The sequence below is a fragment of the Lethenteron reissneri genome, chromosome 45 (assembly GCF_015708825.2).
Source record: "Lethenteron reissneri isolate LAM-NWPU_2019-01 chromosome 45, ASM1570882v1, whole genome shotgun sequence".
In the NCBI taxonomy this organism is placed as follows: Eukaryota; Metazoa; Chordata; class Hyperoartia; order Petromyzontiformes; family Petromyzontidae; genus Lethenteron; species Lethenteron reissneri.
In genome coordinates this window covers 6,767,609-6,783,049 of record NC_083823.1, presented here as the reverse complement: position 1 = coordinate 6,783,049, position 15,441 = coordinate 6,767,609, and the positions used below count along the sequence as shown (strand labels likewise).

At 51.5% G+C, this 15,441-nt stretch overlaps 1 protein-coding gene across 4 annotated transcripts in view; it reads left to right on the top strand.

Annotated features, from left to right (window-relative positions):
- The window catches only part of LOC133353951 (short stature homeobox protein 2-like), a 40,168-nt gene continuing 24,727 nt past the window's right edge, over positions 1 to 15,441 (top strand). For 3 of the 4 annotated variants that reach the window (XM_061570484.1, XM_061570481.1, XM_061570480.1), the window contains exon 1: positions 1 to 804. In XM_061570484.1, coding sequence (XP_061426468.1) covers positions 480 to 804 — 325 coding nt within the window. In that variant the 5' untranslated portion in view covers positions 1 to 479. The remainder of the gene's footprint in view (positions 805 to 15,441) is intronic. The other variant, XM_061570483.1, reaches the window with a different exon arrangement.

Genomic DNA, 15,441 nt, shown 5'->3' with positions numbered 1-15,441 from the left:
ACCTCCCCCTCCTCCCTTCTGAAAGATCACCGACAAAAAGCCAGACTCTCTCTCTGCCGTCCATCCCTCCCCTGCCGCCGCCGCCGTCGCCGCGTTAATTTCCGGGAGAAGGCTGCGGAGCAAACTCCACGTTGCTGTGCCGAGGGCGCGAAGAAATTTCAACTCGCGCCGCGCGTAGCGCAGTTTTTTGTTTGTTTGTACTTATTAGAAAAAAAAATAAAGAGCCGCCAAGTTCATTGCGGCTTATTTTTGTAAAATTATTTTACGAGCATTATTTTTATTAAAAAAAAAAGAAAACATGTCTCACTTTATTTTGTAGTTTTGTAGCAAAAAAAAAAGAAATCTTACGGACAATATTTGCTCTCATCGGTGTGATTCACACAATCATCATCATCAGCAGCAGCAGCAGCTGCATCTTCCTCCGTCATCGCTCTGCCCCGTCCGAGCTCGCCGCTTCCCTGCCGTCGAAATTCCCGAGCATGGAGGAGCTCACCGCCTTCGTCTCAAAGTCATTCGAGGGCAAAGTGAAGGACCGCAAGGACGGAATTACTTACCGCGAAGTCCTCGAGAGCGGCTCGCTTCGCGCTCGGAGCGGCATGGCCACGGACGAAATTGTAGCGACCGCTGCCGCCGCCGCTGCTGCCGCTGCTGCGGCGAGGGAAGATGCGATGGCGGGGTCCCTGTCGGCAGGCTTGGCTCCGCGGCTGCCAATGCTGCCCCGCCCGCCCAGCAGCAAGGAGTTAGGGCTGGACGGAGACAGCGAGAGGGAGGACAGCGACTTCGGTGTCTCCAAGGGCCGAGACGGTAAGAGAGGCGAGTCGGGCGAGGCGTGCGTGGAGTTGAACCCGCGCGCGTTGCGACTCCGAGGCGATGCCGACGGGAATGTCGCTCCACTCGCGAAGTTTCCGTCCGGTTCGAGGGTTTCTGCGTGGTTCCGCGACTTCTCTCGTGGTCCCTGCTTCGCCCGTGCTGTGCACATCGACTCCGCCGTCCGTTGTCTCACTCGTGTCCGTCGCGTGCATCGCACTCGCACGGCGATGTCGAATGAGGATGGGAGAGGGGGTGGTGGTGGTGGTGAGTGAGTGTATTCGTGGGTGAGTGTGAGCGAGGGGAAATCTAGCGGTGCTCCGGGGTGGTGAGCGAGATACTTTAGTTGTAGTTTCAAGAGAGAGAGTGTGTGTGTGTTTGTGTGTGTGTGTATTTGTGTGTGTGTGTGTCTTTGTGTGGGAGTGGTGGTGAGGTCGGTGGTGCAGTGGTTAGCGCGCTGCGCTGCGAACCCGGCTAACTAAGTTCGATTCCGTGCCGTAGTTGCAGCATCATCAGTGGCGAACCTATATTGCGCGTCCTGTAGGTTAGCTCAGCCTCAAAACGAGTTACCCGATGCAGTGAGTATAAAGGATCAGTGCTGGAGAGACAAAGGCGGCCGGGAGTAGTAATGCCCACATCACTCCGTTCGTGCCGGTCCTTGACAGCTGTTCTCTGAAACGAATTTCCCCAACAATCCGTACGGTTGAACACGACCTATTTGATTGTGTGTGTACGTGCATGAATACATGCTGCATCTTTAATAGATCAACACAGCGTATACGCCGCGTGTAGATTGATTATTGATAGCATATACTCGGCGCCGTGGTTTAACATCAATATTAACGCATTGGCACATTCACAGACCAACTCGGTACGATTACGCAGAGCAAACACCACATTACCGAGTCTAAGTTCAAGCTCGCGACGTCCTCGTCCTCCCCTGCCCCGTGACTGCCGCAAATAAAACATCTCACTCGGCATTCAACATCGTCGTTAATTGTAAGCCGCGGTCCATCCACTGCTGGATGATACGCCTCGCCCAGGCACGGCCCAACACGTGAACACGAGCTGATGTACATCGCTCCGTGCAACCTCCACATCCCCCCCCCACCCCCCAATATCTCTCTCGCTCTCTGTGTGACCCCCAAGATGGTCCAGACTCCAACTGAGACTTGCCCTCTGTTTGAACAACAACAACAATAATGATACGAAAACATATTAACACGTGATGTCGATATGTACCCGTACCTCCGATTTGCACGGTTGGCTACGTACGGTGCGAAAGAAGTTCAACACGCGTACATACATACTAGATACACAAGGGACTTGGAACGTGTGCGTCTGTGTCTCCTCGCTCGTATGTCACGATCTGTTGTGCACATAAAGTGAATGTAGCGTCAGTCTGCATGACTGCGTATTTGGCGGTCTGTATATATAAATTAACGTCTATTTCTGTCTGTCTGTACGACTGTCTGTATGACTGTCTGTCTGTCTCTATGGCTGTGTGTTTGTCTGTCTCTACTGCTGTGTGTATGTACGACTGTCTGTACGACTGTCTGTATGACTGTCTGCATGACTGTCTGTATGACTGTCTGTCTGTCTCTATGGCTGTGTGTTTGTCTGTCTCTACTGCTGTGTGTATGTACGACTGTCTGTACGACTGTCTGTATGACTGTCTGCATGACTGTCTGTCTGTCTCTATGGCTGTGTGTCTATCTCTACTGATGTGTGTCTGTGCGACTGTCTGTATGACTGTCTGTATGACTGTCTGTCTGTCTCTATGGCTGTGTGTCTGTCTCTACTGATGTGTGTCTGTGCGACTGTCTGTATGACTGTCTGTATGACTGACCGTCTGTCTCTATTGCTGTCAATATTCCTGCACGTATGCCTTATCTGCCTGCATGGCTGTCAGCCTATATAACCGCCTGATTGTCTGTCTGCTTCTCTGTCACAGACGATGCCGGCTTAACATGCGTCTGGCGATCTTAATATTATAAACACAAGCGCACGCGCGTGTGTGTCTTTGTGCATGTACGTGCCGCTGTGTGTGTGTATCGATTCCCGCTCACGGCCACCAACGACTATCATCTGAAACGTTCCTGAGCTTCCCCTAGATCGACTCAGCCTCAAATGAGTACCTGGTGCGCTGTGTAAGCATCGCCACTGGGGAGACAAAGATGACCGGGCGTGGTGCTGTCCACCGACACAGCAGTTGCTCCTACAGTCTGTTAAGGCTATACGGGTGATCTTTGTCTTTTGTGTCTGAGTGTTGGTGTGTGTGTATTTGTCTTTGCAATGAGTACCTGGTGCGCTGTGTAAACATCGCCACTGGGGAGGCAAAGGCGGTCGGGCGTCGTGTTGGCCACCCCATCCCCTCGTGTGCCATTCGGGCCTTCGTAGGTGCTCGCTAAAAGCACTTGCCCCACCAGCCTGAATAGGCTGTACGGGCGATCTTTGTCTTTGCATGCATGTATGTCTGTAATTGTGTGCATATATAGGCGTGTAAGTGTGTGTATATATATATTTTTGCGCTGTGTTTTTGTGTGTGTGTGTATTTATTTGCGCTACGTGAATATATATGTCTGTGTATCTATATGTATAGAGGTGCGTGTGTGCGTACGTATTATGTACGTGTCTCTAAATATACATGTGTGTATAAGAAAGTATGTGTGTGTATTAGTTGGGGCGGTGGTGTCTTGGTTAGTGCGCTCCACTTCTATTCGGATGGTGACCCAAGTTCGATTCCGCCGCTCACGACCAAACATCAGTGACGAATATCTGAACTGGCCCTGATCTTTCTCAGATGAGCACGCTCGGCTACGTACGGCGCGAAAGAAGTTCAACATGCATGAAAAAAAATGAGCACCCGATGCGGTGTGTAAACATCAGCACTGGTGAGACAAAGGCGGCCGGGAGCGTGGTGTTGGCCACCCACCACCTCGTGTGCCGTGCCGGTCTTCATAGGTGCTCGCTAACAGCACTTGCCCCAACAGTCTGCTCTTTGAATTTGTTTGGTAATGCACCGATAATTATCTGCGTATTCACGTGTGTGCATATGTGATATATGTACATACGGATATGATCGCATTATGTGTGCATAGACTGGTGGGAGTGGTGGCGCAATGGTTAGCACACTGCGCTACGAACACGACCCTCAAAGTTCGATTCCTGGCTCCCGTTAATATCATCGGCAATCAATATCTTAACCAGTCGTTAGCCTCACCTAGGTAGACTCAGCCTTTAAAACAATGTGTGCCTCGTGCGGTATGTAAACCAAGCACAGGAGAGACAAAGGCGGCCGGGTGTGGTTCTGGCTACACCACTACCACCACCTCGCGCGGGATTTAAACCAAAACAGGTGTTAGCTAACAGCACTTGTCCCCGCGGTTCATATGCCTATACGGGGCACCTTTGTCTGTGTGTGTGTGTGTACGTAGTGGGGAACGGTAGCGTAGCGGTGAGCGCACTGCGCTACGAACCTGCCGACACGAGTTCGATTCCCGCTCACGGCCTGAACCGTTCCTGGGGTCTTCCCTATGTGGACTGGTGCGGTGTGCAAATATCAGCATTGGGGAGACAAAGGCGGCCTGGGCGTTGTGCTGCTACTCGATCACAACACCTTGCCCCAACATTCGGTGTAAGGCTACGCGGGTGATCTTTGTCTTTGTATCGACTGCGGTGGCCTGTGACGGGCATCTTTGAAGGCTCTGTAAGTGCCCGGGTCGAAGGGAAACAGAATATCGGCCGATCTTATCGTGACGAACACCGAGGTCGTCCTGTACGTACAAAGATCCCCCGTGTAGCCTTAACTGACCGTTGGGGCAAGGTGCTATTATCAAAGATGGTGTGGTTATCACCACGCCTGGCCGCCTTTGTCTCCCCACCCCCCCCCCTCTCCAAAGTGTTGATGTTTTACGCACGACACGAGGTACTCGTTTCAGGCTGAGTCGACCTAGGGAAGGCCCAGGACCGGTTCAGATATCCGTGAGCGGGAATGGTACTCGGATCGTCGGGTTCTTAGCGTAGTGCGCTAACCACTACACTACCGCTCCCCGCGCGCATGCACAGAACACCTTAAACTCAACCACCGACTCTCAACATTGCAATGATTTTATTAGAATCGTTATAGCATTTGAGATGTAGGGACCTGGGCGTCTGTACACACGCGCACACACAATACACACACCACGCACACACGCACACACACACACAATACACACAATACACACACCACGCACACACACACAATACACACACCACGCACACACGCACACACACAATACACACAATACACACACCACGCACACACACACAATACACACACCACGCACACACACACACAATACACACAATACACACACCACGCACACACACACAATACACACACCACGCACACACGCACACACACACACAATACACACAATACACACACCACGCACACACACACAATACACACACACAATACACACACAATACACACAACACACACCACACACACACAACACACAGCGGTGTTGCCTGGAGCGCTAAGCAAAGGAATAGAGACATTTGATTACACGGCCACAATGCTGATGATTGGCAACAAAAGGCAAACCCGACTGGAGATGTTCTGCTTATGAACAAATGTTCCTAGCGAACGTCATTGGAACTTTTTTTTAGGGGGGGGTGGGCTAACGATCGTAAACACATTTAAATGTTACGCTATATTACAGTATGTGTGCACTCTATATATGTTTACTTTTGCTGATTAAATATATATACACGTCCAGAGGTCAGTCTGTGTGTGCGTGTGTATATGCGTGTGTGTGTGCGTATGTGTGTGTGTGCGTGTGTGCGCGGAGTGGTGGCGCAGTGGTTAGCGCGCTGCGCTAACGATCCCGGCTACCCGAGTTAGATTCCCGGCCACGGCTAAAATCAGTGGCGAGCGAAATCACGAACCTGGAAAAATCCCTGCTCGCCTTCGAGACGGCGTGGAGAAGCCAGCAGTGGATTTCCGAAGGACTGTCAATATATTTACATTGGAATCGTACGTTAGTCGACGGGTTTTGGCCGACGTACATATGCGAATGTACAATCTTGGCGGTGTATGTCCACACAACGTACTGACTTACAGCGATTAACACAACCAACGCACTACATGTGCACGAATACATGGAAACAATACTGCATATTTAGCGACATTTCACGTACATCACTGCAGCATGATGTGTAGCTTTGCAAAGTTTTTTTTTTAATTATATATATATAAACGCGCTACGCTGATATGTAGTGTGCAGAGTGTGTATATATATCGTACGCACTGTGGGGGAGCGGTGGTGGAGTGGTTAGCTCTACGCTGCGCTACGACACCCGGCCACCCGAGTTCGATTCCCGCTCACGGCCAACACCGGGTGACGATTATCTGAACCAGTCCCGGACCTCCCCTAGGTCGACTCAGTCTCAAATGAGTAACTAGTGCGGTGTGTAAACATCGCCACTGGGGAGACAAAGGCGACCGGGCGTTGTGGTAGCCACCCACCCCCTCGTGTGCTGTGCCGGCCTTCAATAGATGCTCGCTAACAGCACTTGCCCCAACAGTCTATTAAGGCTATACTGGGGGCTCTTTGTCCTTGTCTTTATAGTACGTACACCGTGTGAATATCACCACAAAGACACACCGAATAGCAGTACACATGTCTAGACTGTAATGGCCCGTGTTGTCCAGGCTAACGCGACGCACGCGACGTTTTTCCATCCCAGCGGCTCCCGTTGCAGGGAGCCACTCGATTTAAGGCTGAGTCGATCTAAGGGGGCCACGGTGGGAATGAACAAACAACAAAAAATCCGCTTCGAAAATATTTCCTCGCCGCTGATGTTGTCAACCGCGACCCGCGAATCGAACTCGGGTGGGCCGGGTTCGGAGCGCGACAACGCGGAGACGCCAACCAAAGCTCCCCCGTGTAGCCTCTCACGGACAATTGGGGCAAGAGGTGTTCGCAAGCACCTATTAAGGCCGAACGGGGTACCTACCGCTGCGTTGTACAGAGTCGTCTGGCCATGACATTCGTTCGTCCGTTCATTCAACCGCACAAAGCGAATGGTAATGCTGCGCTAATCTCATCATCTTCATCATCGTAATTATCAATCGTCATTATCATCGGGCACCGCGTTTGGTCTATCCACTGCTGCATGAACGTCTCCCCACGCCGTCGCCCCCCCCTCCCCCGCGGGCAACGTGGGACCGAGCTCATTGCTCGACGGCTTTAATTTAGCAGCGGCGAATCGAGGCACAGAAGACGCGAGCTCGCACGGGCGTACATGTGCTGACACGCGTCCATACGAGACTCCCGATGTCACCCAACCCCCACCGCTCCAACCCCAACTTCGTGTATAACCCCCCGCGTGACGTACAGTGCCAGAGATTACTGCAATAGCCTCCCGTTCCATATCGCCACTGATTATGGATAGTGCTCAGTTCAATCATACATCCACTGCTGGATGGAGGCCTCACCAAGCTGTGTGGGTAGGGCGGGGGTGAGCGGGCTGGGGTGACCATACTTCACCACTCTGGCCGCTGGCACGTCGTGCAGAACCCCATTCATCCCGCAGTAGATGAACACAATGTTGTGTCTGTACGCACAATGTTATTATAATTCTGCTGGATGGTGGCGGCGGTCGTGATGGCTCTGCTCGCTAACAGCTCTTGCCCCAAGCGGCTGTTGAGGCTATACGGGGGGGGGGTGGGCGGGGGTGGTCTTTGTCTTTGTATTGGTTAATGCTCAGACACAAAGACCTTGATATGAATATCCACCGTCTCCACTTTACACATCTTATTTCACCCATATTGCAGTCGTGGTGTTCGTGAGCTGGAATCGAGATGTTAACTGCCTCGTCTGGTATGTAGGAGGGGTCGTAGGTTCGATCCCGACCCTGGCGCCTGCTGTTGTAGATTTGGTGTTTGCGGTGTCTCTCTCTTTCTCTCCCCGTGGTCGCGTGGATTTTTCTCCGGGTCCTCCCGGTTTTCCCCTCCATATTCCGAATCAACGTCGCCCGTTTAGAGCGTTTGACCGCCCTTATAAGCGTCCACACAATGACAAGCCACTTTGCTGAGCTATCATTTGTGGGCAGGTCGCTTCTAAATAAAGAGTTACACAGTTCAGTGGGCCTTACCTGGTGAAATCAAAATAACAGTCGAGTTTGTTTTACGGCATCATCTTCTTAAATCCGATCTCAATAGGGCGCGGCAGCTTCACTGCTGCTGCTGCTGATTTCATTTTGCTCCAACGAGCAGTGCCCATCTCCTCTTCAAAGCCATGTTGTCAGTGGTGGAAATTCCACATTCCTATGACGTGGAGCGAGTTTCTCCGAAACAAAGGACAATCCACGCGTTGACCTCCGCACACAAAGCGGCACTCGTTTAAATCGACCGGTTGCCACTAGGATTTGAACGCGACTGTGTGTGAACCACAGTCGCGTTTGACCCAGAGCACGGGTCGGCAATCAAAACAACAACAACAAGAATCGACGATTTTGTTGTTGTTATTGTTGTTTCGAATTCGGTAAACAAAAAAAACTGCTCCAAATTTCAAAAAGCCGCAATGCGCCTCGTGGTGAACACTTGGGCCCTTAAATCGACAGCGTCAGGAAGCAGCCCTCGAAGTTCCGCACGCGGCTCCATTGAGCCCGCGGGCTCAGCGAGAGGAGCCCTCCGCTGCTACCTCGAGCCACGAGCCTCGAGGGTCGTGGGCACAGGCGATGTGGGGGGGGGGGGGGGGTTGGGCGTGCGTGGGTTGTGACGCCGCTCAAGAGACGAATGCGTCCGTGTGCTTGCTGGACTGTGCGCGTGCGTGAGTGTCCACGTGCGTGTCTTGTGTACATTTAAAGACAAAGCTCCCCCGTGTAGCCTTAATAGACGGTTGAGGCGAGTGCTGTTTGCGAGCACCTATGAAGGCCGGCACGGCACACGAGGGGGTGGGTGGCCGACACCACGCCCAGCCGCCTTTGTCTCCCCACTGGCGATGTTTACACATCGCACCGGGTACTCATTTGAGGCTGAGTCGACCTAGGGGAGGCCCAGGACCGGTCCAGATAATCGTCACTGGGTGTTGACCGTGAGCGGGAATCGAACTCGGGACGACGGGTTCGTAGCGCAGCGTAGCGCTAACCGCTGCACCACCGCTCCCCACAATATCACACACACACGCACGCGAGCCGTAGGGTAGTGGTTAGCGCCCTATGCTGCGCTACGAACCCGGCCTAACCGAGTTCGATTCCCGAACACGGCCACCAACACCAGCCGGCCCTGGGCTCAACATCTTTCGTGGGCTATACGGGGGATCTTTGCTCTGTATGTGCATCGCCTGCGCAAATGTCGATTGTTATTGAATGGAACGCGTCGTGATATTCGCCCGTGTTAGCGAGTGTCGGTGTTAGTGCAAGTTACGCTAGTTAGACTAGTTAGACTAGTGAGACATGATCCTGTCTGTACACGGTCGCGACAGTGGGCAGGGTTGATGTGTGTATGTGTTTTCATGTGTGTGTGTGTGTGTGTTCACGTCTTTGTGTCTATGTTAAGGCGTGTGTGTGTGTGTTCACGTCTGTGTGTACGTGTGTTCGTGTGTGTGTTCACGTCTTTGTGTCTATGTTCAGGTGTGTGTGTGTGTTCACGTCTGTGTGTATGTGTGTATGTATGTGTGTTCATGTGTGTGTGTGTGTTCACGTTTTTGTGTCTATGTTAAGGCGTGTGTGTGTGTTCACGTCTGTGTGTGTGTTTAATTCCGGCTCACGACCAATATCAGTTGTGGATATTTATCGTGTGGTGTGTAAAACATCACTACTGTGGAGACAAAGGCGGCCGGGCGTGGTGTTTTCCACACCACTCGCTGGTGTCCCGTATTCGCTAAGAGCACTTGCCCCAGCAGTCCGTCAAAGGCTATCCGGGGGATCTGTGTGTCAACATCTGTACAGGAAACGATTACAGCATTCACATCAAACGTGTTTGTAAAAAAAAAACCTAACGGATAATATAATTCCAGTAGCCACAATAATAATGTTACCGAAAAAAAAACGAAGTAATTAATCTAACTCCGTTCTGTATATGTCTACGTATAGGTTCCCATTAATAAATGTGAATTCTACAAAACGTAGGTCTGTGCATTTGCGTTTGCACACGGGCTCCGGTAACCAGTTTCGACTTTCTGTGTCTCATCAGCAGCGAAGCTTGCAGACTCGCTCACCAACAATAACGCCTCCTCACCAGTTGCTGGTGAGGAGGCGTTGTTAGTGGTGAGCGATGTCCGTCCACAGCTCTCTCCCTTCCTCGCGGTGCGATGACTAACGCGTATCGCGTGACATTTTTTAAACTCACACGCTCAAGATGAATTGTTTGAATATTATTAGTTTAACACGTAGCAGGCTTTCGCGACCAATATTATTTATAATCAACGTTTTTGGGTTTAGATCGCGTTATTTATAAATGTGTCGTAACCCTCCACCACCCGACACGGCCAATCAGTAAAAAAGTGTCACGTTGACAAAAGACAATTAGTTCACTGCTTTAGCCCACCGGTGTGTTGAAGCGTGAAACCACAACAATTTACAATTTGAGTACGACGTTTCGCTGGTAATTGCTATTATTCTTCTAATCATCATCATCGTTAGCGTTTATTATTCGCAACGCAGATTCGCAGTGTTCACAAAAGCTTACCTTAATGCCTTTAATCCAGTTTTTTTGCGGAAAGTGAGGATTACAACAAATGGCATCTTATTTGATGTTTTTTTTTCTCCCACACGGCTCCTCGTATGTTATGTTAATGGCAAATAAAAATCAACGCATTCTTCAATCACACTGTGCGGTCTTAAATTATAAATTAATCACATGCGACGTTTCGGGCAATTCCCCTTTTTAACAGCACATACACCGCTTACGTATTATGTAGAAGGCTTAGGGCTGTGGCTAAACAAATCGTGTATGTACTATTTAAGAAGGGATATCGCTCGGAACGTCGCGTATTATACATTTGTTTATTTTTTTTCATTTGAAGGCCACGCGCGGTGTTCTTTGCGAATGTATTGAGGATCTGTTGTTGTTGTTGGCTTTGTTTGTGCATCATCGATTAGGCAGCAGCAGCAGCCACGCCAATAAGTTCGTAAAAATTGCCGATAATTTTTCATCACGAAAGCACACAGGCGTCGCTCTTGGCTGCGATTGTCTCAGCTGTTTGCGATTGTACTCGCTATTATGATTGTGGCAGCTGTTGTTATTGTATCCGCTGTTGTGATTGTATTTGCTATTGTGGATTGTATCAGCTGTTGTGATGCTGTAAGCTGTAATGATTGTATCCGCTATTATGATTGCAATTTTATTAATTGAACTGTTATGAGTGTGTCACGTGTCGTACTCGTGTCGTATCATGACTGCACAGTCAAAACAAAGATCCCCCGTATAGCCTTAACAAACGGCTGGGGCAAGTGTTGTAAGCAGTGTGTCACTTGCGACACAGTCCACGTGACCGGTCCACTATAGATAATGCAACCGCGTGCTCTCAGTGTGTAATGATTGTTGATAATTTAGCTGCATGCGATGTCACGCCTGTGTGTGTGTGTCATTCCAATCGATTGTCCGGGTGTGTTTCTATCTGACTATCCTATGGACTGTGTGTGTGTCTGTGTGTGTGTGCCGCGTGTCTGTGTGTGTTGTCAGTGTGTACGGGGGAATGGAAGTGTGGTGGTTGACCCGCTGCGCTACGAACCCGCGACACGAGTTCGAGTGCAACTCACGACGGCCGCCAACAACGCGTGACGATTATATGAACCTGGTGCTGGGACTCCCCATAGATCGACTCAGTCTCAATTCGTGTACCTAGGGTGATGCGTCAATATCGTCACTTGGGAGACAAAGGCGGTCTGGACGTGGCGCTGGCTACCCACACCCACAAACATCTGTTAAGGCTATATGGGGGATCTTTGGCTTTGTTTGTGTGTGTCTGTGTGTGTTTGTCTGTGTGTGTGTTTGTCTGTGTGTGTGTCTGTGTGTGTGTTTGTCTGTTTGGCTGTGTGTGTGTTTGGCTGTGTGTGTGTGTCTGCGTGTGTGTGTCTGTGTGTGTGTTTGGCTGTGTGTTTGTCTGTTTGGTTGTGTGTGTGTGTTTGTGTGTGCGTCTGTGTGGCTGTGTGTGTTTGTGTGTGTCTGTGTGTGTGTTTGTCTGTGTGTGTGTGTGTGTGTTTGGCTGTGTGTGTGTGTTTGTCTGTGTGTGTGTTTGTCTGTGTGTGTGTTTGTCTGTGTGTGTGTGTTTGGCTGTGTGTGTGTGTGTTTGTCTGTTTGGCTGTGTAGTAGGGCTTGTGCCCCGATTCTCTGGCCAACGTCCCGTCGCAATGCGCGTCTCATTCCACGAGTAAACCCGCCGCGCCAGTTGAAAGCTATTGACAGGGCGACAAGAGGGTTACCGATGGGGATTACATTGTCGGTTCAGTGTGTGTGTGTCTAACCACATCACGCACGCACCCATGCCTCGTATAGTCATTAACAGGCTATTGGCCCAAGTGCTGTCAGCGAGCAAATATTATAGCTGGAACGGCGCACGAATAGCCGATGTAGCTGTCAACACATCTCTGCCGCATTTATCTTCCCGGTTGCTGATGTTTAAACAACGCGCACGAATCTCGTTTGAGGCTGAGTCGACCTAGTAGAGAGCCGGAATCAGGGGACGGATAACGGTCGCCATTAATGGTATCAGCGCATTCGTGAATCGAACTCAGGTTGCCGGGGTCGTGGCGAGGTGCGCTAACTACTGCGCCACCGCTCCCCGTACACACGCGCGCACAAGTATGACAAACGCGGCCGGGCGTGGTGCTAGTCACCAACCCCCCTCCCCCCCCTCGTGTGCCGTGCCGGCCTTCATAGGTGCTGCTCGCTAACAACACTTGCCCCAACAGTCCGTTAAGGCTATACGGGGGAGCTTTGTCTTTGACAAAGGGGGTGGGTAGCAAGCGCCGCGCCCGACCGCCTTTGTCTCCCTTGTGGCGATGCTTACTTACACACCGCACCAGCTGCTCATTTGAGGCTGAGTCGACCTAGGGGGGGGGGGCCCAGGACCGGTTGAGATCATCGTCACGTGGTGTTGGCCGTGAGCGAGAATCAAACTCTGGTCTCCAGGTTCGTAGCGCAGCGCGCTTGACACACACTCAGGTACACACACACACAGTCAATTATATACAGAGATAATTCTGGGCTACGAACGCGCATCCACGGCACGGTGAACGCCATGCATGCATGCACTCACAGGACACAGCAATTATTACATTTCCACCACCAACTGACTTCAGATCTCACCTAACCCCCCCCCCCCCCCCGCGTCACCACTCTCCTTGAGACATCACCATTGACTCCTCCTATACCAACTCCCTTTAAAATCCGCTGGTCGTGTGTTTAAATAAAAAAAATAAACACATTTGTGTGAAGACACGGAGCCGTTGCCAGCTGAGATCACAGTGAATGGATTTCTCTGTCAATGAATCTGAGGCTGATATTTCAGCATGCGACCTGTGCGTGCGATCGCGCGCGTGCGTGTGTGTGCGTGCGTGCGCGTGTGTGTCTGTGCGCGTGTGTGCGCGTGTGTGTGTGTGCGCATGTGTGTGCGCGCGTGTGTGTGCGCGTGTGTGTGTGCGCGCGTGTGTGTGCGCGTGTGTGTGTGCACGTGTGTGTGTGTGCGCGCGTGTGTGCGCGCGTGTGTGTGTGTGCACGTGTGTGTGTGTGCGCGTGTGCGTGTGTGTGCATGTGTGTGCACGTGTGTGTGCACGCGTGTGTGTGTGTGTGCGCGTGTGTGTGTGTGCGCGTGTGTGTGTGTGCGCGTGTGTGTGTGCGTGTTTGTGCTTGTGTGTGCGTGTGTGTGCGCGTGTGTGCACGTGTGTGTGTGCGCGTGCACGTGTGTGTGTGCGCGCGCGTCTTTACACAGTGAGGGGCGGTGGCGTAGCGGTTAGGGCGCTTCCGCTACGAAACCCGGCGACCCGGGTTCGACTCGTGCTCAAGACCACCACCGGTGACGATTATTTCAGCCGGTCCTGGGCCTCCCCTTGGTCGGCTCAGCCTCAAATGAGTAGCTAGTGCGATGTGCAAACATCGCCACTAGGGAGACAAAGGCGGCCGGCGCGTGGTGTTGGCCACCCACCCCCTCGTGAGCCGTGCCGGCCTTCATAGGTGCTCGCTGACAGCACTTGCCCCAACAGTCTGTTAAGGCTACACGGGGGGTCTTTGTCTATCCACACAGGCGGGCAGCGTGGAGCGGTGGTGGAGCGGTAGTCTCCCTGCCGCTTCGAAAACTGGCGGCCCCGAGTTCGATTCCCGCTCACGTCCACCAACACCGGTGACGATTATCTGAACCGGTCCTGGACCTCCCCTAGGTCGACTCAACCTTAAAAGCGTGATGATGGCCACTCACCCCCTCGTGCGCCGTGCAGGTCTTCATAGGAGCTCGCTAACAGCACTTGCTCAAGAAGTCCGTCAGGGCTATACGGGGGATCTTTGTCTTAATATATATTCTGCTCGTCAGGTGTAAGGGTTTGTGTTTCGTTTCTCACCTCCCGTTACCGAGCCCCTGCCACAGGCAGTGTTGGAAATTCCACATTCCTATGTTGGGGGCGCTGTTGACGTCCGCCCAAAAAGGTATCAATGATTTCAGTATCGATCCCGGGAGGGGATTATGGCCCTCGTGGCGGCTTTGATGGAGCCTTCACCCACAGCAGTGGGTCTCACATGGCTGATGGTGGTGGTGGTGATGTTGGTCATAGTCGTCGCCAGGTGACGGTTTTCGTGAATAACGTACCCAAAGACAAAGATCACCCGTATAGCCTGTAACAGTCTGTTGGGGCAAGTGCTGTTAGCGAGCACCTATGAAAGCCGAAACGGCGCACGAGAGGGTGGCTGGGCCAACACCATGCCCGGCCGCCTTTGTCTCCCCCAGTGGCGATGTTTCCTACACACACCGCACCAGGGATCCATTTGAGGCCGAGTCGACCCTAGGGGAGGCCCAGGACTGGTTCAGATAATCGCCACGTGGTGTTTGCCGCGAGGGGGACTCGATCCCGAGTCTCGCCGAGTTCGTAGCGCTAACCCCAATAAACACACACACACGCAGATGTATACGCAGAGCGCGCGCGCACACACAACATACGGACACGATATATAATCATTAACAACGTACAATATAAGTGTCCGGCTATATTTATTGTATTTTTGATTGCACTATATTATGTATATTATGTCGCCGTGCGCGTGTGCTCGTTGTGTGTGAATGTGTCTGTCTGTTGTGTGTATGTGTACTGGCTTTTCTCCTTGCAATGCCTGTGCGTTGCGTGTGTTTATACAAAGTACGTATGCGTGTACTGTGCACAATTTGCGGTGTCACTTATACATGCGTGGTACTCGTGAATTTTTACGCTCGTGTTTTGTGCGTGTTTATATGGTTGTTGTTCAAGACGTGTGCGTGTGTACACATTATTTTGTGTGTAGTTTACTTTTGCGTGCGCGTGTGTGTATTGTGTTTTGATGTGTGTGTGAGTGTTTCGTTTATGCGTGCTACGTGCAAATTATGAATATTCTGGATTTCACGCGCATTGTGTATGTTTATGTCGTCGCTTTGTGTACATTCGATGTTTTTGTTG